This window comes from Lagenorhynchus albirostris, chromosome 1 (genome assembly GCF_949774975.1).
Source record: "Lagenorhynchus albirostris chromosome 1, mLagAlb1.1, whole genome shotgun sequence".
In the NCBI taxonomy this organism is placed as follows: Eukaryota; Metazoa; Chordata; class Mammalia; order Artiodactyla; family Delphinidae; genus Lagenorhynchus; species Lagenorhynchus albirostris.
Window position 1 is genome coordinate 10,395,785 of NC_083095.1, and position 6,900 is coordinate 10,402,684.

At 52.0% G+C, this 6,900-nt stretch overlaps 1 protein-coding gene across 1 annotated transcript; it reads left to right on the top strand.

The window, feature by feature from the left end:
- The first annotated feature begins 237 nt into the window (after positions 1–237).
- On the top strand, positions 238–6,692 carry SERPINA10 (serpin family A member 10). The gene is made up of 4 exons (XM_060165687.1): positions 238–961; positions 2,277–2,550; positions 5,332–5,482; positions 6,501–6,692. Exons 1-4 carry the CDS (start codon positions 238–240, stop codon positions 6,690–6,692), a joined length of 1,341 nt encoding a protein of 446 aa, XP_060021670.1.
- Positions 6,693–6,900: the final 208 nt, after the last annotated feature.

The window sequence follows — 6,900 nt, forward strand, 5'->3', positions numbered from 1 at the left end:
AAATAATGCGCCCCCCACTCAGGTGACAAATGGGACCCCAACTTGCTCAGGGTGTCCCCGAGGCAGGGCTCGGGGAGCTAAGCCCCGTCCCCCAGGGAGGAAGCGGGTCCCTGGAGGAGCTGTACCAGGACACAGGGAGGAGGTGTGTATCAGCCGTTAAAAATAATCTCTGCCCTCTTTTCTCCCCAGGAAGCCTTGTTGCCAAAGGGAAGCCTCCCGGGCCTCCACGCTGCCCAGATGCAGGCGGTGCTGAGCCTCCTGCTGCCCTGCCTCCTGGCCCAGGTGTGGCTGGTACCCGGTTCCACCCCTGGTCCCCGCTCACCAGAGGCCCAGGCAGGACTGGAGACTCTGCCAACCCCCAGGGCCCAGACCGAGAGCAGCGAGGGGGCGCGGGTCCTGCAGGAGGACGAGGGCCCCCCCTGGCTGACAGCCAACTGGCAGAAGCTCTCTGGGGAGACCTCCAACTTGGGGTTCAGTCTGCTTCGTAAGATCTCCATGAGGCACGACGGCAACGTGGTCTTCTCCCCGCTCGGCCTGGCCTGGGCCATGGCAGCCTTGACCCTGGGGGCCAGGGGACAGAGCAGAGCCCAGCTGGAGACGGGGCTCCGCCTGCAGGCCCTGAATCAGACCCTGCCCGCCGTGAACCAGACCCGGCCCCCGCGCCTGCCTGCCCTCTTCAAGCAGCTCCGAGAAAGCCTGTCCCACAACCCAGAGCTGGGCCTGACCCAGGGGAGTTTTGCCTTCATCCACGAGGACTTTGATGTCAAAGAGACCTTCCTCAATTTCTCCAAGAGGTATTTCGATATGGAGTGTGTGACTATAAATTTTCGCAACGCGTCCCAGGCCAAAGGGCTCATGAATCATCACATTAACAAAGAGACTCAGGGGAGAATTCCCAAACTCTTTGAGGAGGTTAATCCTGACACCAAATTAATTCTTGCGGATTACATCTTGCTCAAAGGTACTTTGATAATGTTCTGCTCTCCCAGAGCCATGGCTCTCTTCGCCTGTCTCTTCCTTTCCTGCTGGGCCTGTGTATGGTCGACGCCAAATGATCTCCTAGGAACATGTTGTTCTCAGGTTTTACAAACAGAGTGAAACACACATCGAGCATGTAGGACATACCAGGCACAGTGCCAGACAATGTTTTCACTTGATGCCCCTGCCCTGGGGGCCCAGGTGCTTGCAGGGCTTAAGTTTTCTAAGCACATCTACACAGCTCTCCTCTGACATTCTGACACGGGGAACCCTCTGGGTCATTTTTTTTAAAAAAAGGCATATCCTCTGAGAGATTTAGGGTTGCATCTTTGCTCTTTCACGCTCTACTTTTGTGTCCTGGGGCAAGTGACAAAGTCCCTTGTCCTCGTATTCTCAATATAGAAAATGCACACTCCCACCTACCATAGAGATGAACCGAGGCTCAGAGAGATCACACGATAAATGGCAGAGGCCAAACTCAGACGAGGGCCTCCTGACACGCTCATCCCGGGTCCTTTCCATCCTGCCTCTCTCGTGGAGGACTGGACTGGTGTGGCCACAGTTGTAGCAGGGAGGTGACACGAGGGGACTTGCAAAGTCCAGGAGGAGGACATGCTTCCAGTCAGTCAGGCCAGACAGACATCAGTGTGTAGAGTCAGGGGCCCACACGCTGGCAGCCTCCTCTGGGTCGCGTGGCTCTCTGTCAGCCAGGGGCCCCTGCCCTCAGAGCCTCACCGAGCACAGGATGTGCGGGAATGTCATCATTTTGCCACGGTGGCCTCTGTTTGCACATGGTGTGCGCTAGACAAAGTGGCGGTCAGAGGGCCCCTCCTGCAGACAGGGCTGGGGACAGGCCTGAAGTCTTCTCTAGGCTGGAGCTAACCAACCCCAAGGGAGCGAGTGTAGAAGGAGGAGGTGGGTCCTTTGGGCTCCAGCTGGAATGAGTGACTTTTGTTCACTCGAACAAAAGTTCACTCAAAACACCCAGTGTTTTGTCCAGAACAATGAGGGGATGGGGGGGGGCGGTCATTAGGAGATATCTCCGTGCTTTTGTGTGTGATTCCAGCAGGGTCTCTGGATGGATCCAGGTTTTGCCAGCTGGGAAAGAAGCCTGCGGAAGGCTGATCTTTGGGGAATTTATTTTGGCCGCCTGAGCTGTGGTCAAAACACACCTGATAAGGATGCCTTTCCTAGCTGGGCAGAAAAGGGGACAGAACACTGGCCCTTTATTACTTTAGCAAGAACGATGCTTTCGAGGAGGGCGGTTTCTGCAACGAGTTTCTTTCTTATCTGTTCAGGGAAATGGCTGACCCCTTTTGACCCTGTCCTCACCGAGACAGACACTTTCTACCTGGACAAGTACAAGGCAGTCAAGGTGCCCATGATGTATAGGGCAGGCAAGTTTGCCTCCACTTTTGACAAGAATTTTCGTTGCCACGTCCTCAAACTGCCCTACCGAGGAAATGCCACCATGCTGGTGGTCCTCATGGGAAGGATAGGGGACCACCTGGCCCTTGAGGACTACTTGACCACAGATTTGGTGGACACGTGGCTCAGGAACATGAAAACCAGGTACAGCTCCCTCGGCGCCCTACTCCAGCTCAGCTGGCCCCTCCCTACGGACACCCACAATTTCGTTCTGTGCCCGTCCCAGCCCAGCCCGCTGCGGGCTCCCCGATGGCAGGGGCCGCGTCTGCCCTGTTTCCCCCTCTATCAGCATCTATCCCAGCGCCTGGCTCGTTCATTCACTCGGCCAGCCCTCATCAAGTTTCTCCCACGTGCCAGGCACTGGGACGCATGCACGATGCTAGCCCTCGCGGAGCTCACGTCCTAGTGATGAGAGCACCAGGGGGGTGCAGGTGGGGGCCAGGGAAGGCCTGGCCAAGAAGGTAGCGGTAAGCGAACACTTAAGAGGAAGGAGGATTCTGAGGGTACGCTGGGGGAGAGAAGAGGTACAGGCAGAAGTGGGAAAGTGCTGGGACGGGACTGTGCTTACTGGATTCCAGGAAGAGCGAGGCAGCCGGTGAGGCCCCAGCAGCAGATGAGGTCGCAGAGGAGCCAGCGGGTGTCACCCGGGACCGTACGTTACTGGCCCCGGAAAAGGCTTGGGATTTTGCCACGGGAGACGAGAAGCCACTGGAGCCAAGCAGAGGAGCAGTACGGCCTGTGCTGAGAAGAGACACTAGGGGTATGTGGGAGGGGCAAGGGGACCAGCAAGGGTCAGCGTAGCCACCTAGGTCAGGATGCTCGGCAGGTGGCGGCAGTGGAAGTAACGAGGAGCAGTGGGGTCCTGGATCTGTGACGAAGCCGGAGGTGACAGGATTGGCTAACGGACTGGATGTGGGTGACAGAGAGGGAAAGAAAGTCAGAGGTGAAGGTAAAGTTTTTGGCCTTAGCAACAGGAAGGAAGCATTTGCCATTTACTGAAAGGGGAGACCGTAGGAGGAACACGCCGAGAAGTAAGTTCAAAAGTTCAGTCGGAAACATCTGGATCAGAAATACCTATTAGACATCCAGGCGGAGATGTCAGGAAGGCAGCTAGATCTGGAGTGCAGGGTGAGGTCCAGGCTGGGGAGTCAGCAGCACGTAAATGGAACCATGAGACTGGCTGAGACGACTGGGGCAGGGGGCCGCGTGCAGAGAGCAGGGTCGGAAGCACAGAGCAGGGTCGTAAATGCTTGTGGAATAAATTTATCCACCTACTGGGGTGGGGGGGAAGGCAGCGCCAGTAAGGAGTCCACGGCGATGCCTCCGGAATCCTGTCACTCCAGCATTTGGCACAGAGAGGAGTCCAGCTAAAGATCTTCAGTTTCATTTTATCTTCATTCTTCTTCTTTTCCTTCAAATCCTTAGAACCTAGCATAGGACTCAAACATAATAAGCCTTCAACAAATGTTTGTGGGGATACATTTATAAATCAGTCTCCAAGGCATGTCATGTCCTCAGTTATATTGCAGCCCGACAGCCTGGCCCAGCTCCGAGAGAGAGAGGAGAGAGAGAGAGAGAGAGAGAGAGAGAGGGAGAGAGGGAGACAGAGAGAGACAGAGAGACAGAGAGAGACAGAGAGAGGGATGAGAGAGAGAGGGAGAGAGAGAGAGGAGAGACAGAGAGAGAGAGACAGAGAGAGAGAGACAGAGAGAGGGATGAGAGAGAGAGAGAGAGAGAGGGAGAGAGAGAGAGAGAGAGAGAGACAGAGACAGAGACAGAGACAGAGACAGAGAGACAGAGAGAGACAGAGACAGAGAGAGACAGAGAGAGGGATGAGAGAGAGAGGGAGAGACAGAGAGAGGGAGAGAGAGAGAGGAGAGAGAGAGAGAGAGAGAGAGACAGAGAGAGAGAGACAGAGAGAGGGATGAGAGAGAGAGAGAGAGAGAGAGGGAGAGAGAGAGAGAGAGAGACAGAGAGACAGAGGGACAGAGAGAGACAGAGAGAGGGATGAGAGAGAGAGGGAGAGACAGAGAGAGGGAGAGACAGAGAGACAGAGAGACAGAGAGAGGGATGAGAGAGAGAGGGAGAGAGAGAGAGAGGGAGAGAGAGGGAGAGAGAGAGAGGGAGAGAGAGAGAGAGGGAGAGAGAGAGGGAGAGAGAGAGAGAGAGGTGGGGGTGATGAAGGGAGCAAAAGGAAACTACACGAGACATTGTTCTGGGTGCTTAACATATATAATTTCATTTACTTCTCTGAAGAACACTGTGAAATTGGTATTGGAATTTTGGCTGTACTTCACAGATTAAGACATTGGGACTTCTTTAAGACTAATTTAGTACCAACTAGTAGTTTTCACTCTTTTCATTTTTGAGCCACAGAACTCATCTCTCTAAACAAAAAACTCCATTGTGTGTGAATATATATATTATATATGTGTATATATATATATATATATATATAAATAGATAATATCAGAGTTTCTCTGGCTAAAGGTAGGTAGGGGGTTGAAAATTCCCTTCACTCCCCTCCCCTCGTCCATCCCGACTCTTAAGGTTCTCCTAAAATCCGGGGGGTCTCTGTAATCTGGGCACTGAAGACAGCCTGGAGTCTGCAGGACTGAGAGCAGCAGCTGTTTGGTTGGTTTGGGGTTGTTTTTAAAACCCAGGGAAACGGACACAAAGTGTGGCATTCTTTGCTAAAGAGAATGCGAGTCATTGGCTGGGCAATGAAGCTGGTTCCCTGAAGCTGAAGCTCTCCTCTGAGTCAGGCCATTCATTACAGAAGAACAGAAAGAGCTCTAGTCAACGGAAGGAGACTTGTTAGTGGGCATAAGCTTGGGGGAAGGTTAAAAGAAAGTGTGACCTTTTTAGTGTTCAGAATCTATGGCTTTTGTCTACAGTTCACCATTATATGTACTTGTACCACAGAAAAATGGAAGTTTTCTTTCCAAAGTTCAAGTTAGACCAGAAGTATAAGATGCATGAGCTGCTGAAACAGATGGGAATCAGAAGAATCTTCTCACCCTGGGCTGACCTGAGTGATCTCTCAGTTACTGAAAGAAATCTTAAAGTATCCAAGGTAAGTCAGGATCTTCCACTGGGGCCCAAACCAACGAATATTTTTACATACCATTTAACGTTGATAAAAGGCCAAGTTGTAGTAGAAAATGAGATTAAAATTCCAAAAGAATTGAAACAGCACCCAAGTGGGATGTTTTAAGAATTTGGAGCTACTTTTTAAAACATCTGTTCAACTAACTTAATCTCTCTTATGTAGAGCTCTCTCTTCTCTCCCAGTGCTCAAGGAGAAATTTATCCCAAAATGGAACTGGTTCACAGATTCATTCAAAATTCCATGAAACTGCACCACTTTAAAGATGAAAGAAAGCCCCAGAGGTTATCTGGCTAACTTCCCGCCCCTTGTGGAAACCCTGTCTGAAATATCCCTACAAAACAGTAGGGATTACTACCATTATCGCCTCTTATAATAATTATACAGGTCCGTCACTCACATCACATGAGGCTCCTGGACAAAAGGGCCTCTCAGACACAACAGGTGGCCTAAATACAGGCCACCAGAGTTCAGGACGACTTCAGGGACCCAGGGGCTTACCCCATGGACCACTTCAGAGCAGTACCAGGTGCTGGGAAGCTGCTACAGAAGACTAACCACAGCCCTGCCCCGACCTAGCCTGCCAGAAGGAAGGTCAAAGTTCTCAGGGGTTCCAGGCGGCTTGAAAACCTTCCAGGAGGAACACCAGCTCGGCTCAAAAATCAGTAGCACCAAGTACCTGCTAAATAAGTATTTGTTCATTGGATGCATGTGTGCATGAAGTGGTCAGCCACAGAGTCCCTGGGTCCCTCCTACCCAGAATGAATTTCACAATCGGTTCCTGGTGTCTCCTGGTATTTTGTGGGCTTCTAAGGCAGTCGCTGGGGCAACCTCAGACCATTCCTCTCTGCGCAGATGAACGCTGTACCACTAAATCCTGAGAGCGTGGCCCCGTGGGTAGGACAATAACACAACGTCCGGGGCTCAATTAATTCCCTCACCTCCACTGGCGCACAAACGGCCTTCCATGTATTTCCTTTTCCAGGTTTTACAAAGAGCGATGATTGAGGTGGATGAAGAAGGAACAGAGGCGGTGGCGGGAACCCTGTCAGAAATCACTGCTTATTCCATGCCTCCCATCATCAAAGTGGACCGGCCGTTTCACTTCATCATCTATGAAGAAACCTCCAGAATCGTGCTATTTCTGGGCAGGGTGGTGAATCCGACTCTCCTGTGATTGATGACATGCGCGAGTCCTTAGAGCCACAGCAGACGCTGGATCTGAGGTGTCTGAACTTACACAGGACACTGGCACTGGGTGTCGCGCCCTTGTCCTCAGATGCTAGTTTGAGCCATCCTTAGATAAATCTGCGTATTAAATTCAAACTTATTTTAAGGAGATGTTTGTACAAGCTGTCTGGTACTTTAAGCCTGTTTCTAAGAGC

Coding starts and splice junctions, on each gene's coding strand:
- SERPINA10 (XM_060165687.1), top strand. CDS start 238: ATGCAGGCGGTGCTGAGCCTCCTGCTGCCCTGCCTCCTGGCCCAGGTG. Junction 962..2,276: donor GGATTACATCTTGCTCAAAG/GTACTTTGATAA, acceptor TTATCTGTTCAG/GGAAATGGCTGACCCCTTTT. Junction 5,483..6,500: donor GAAATCTTAAAGTATCCAAG/GTAAGTCAGGAT, acceptor TTCCTTTTCCAG/GTTTTACAAAGAGCGATGAT.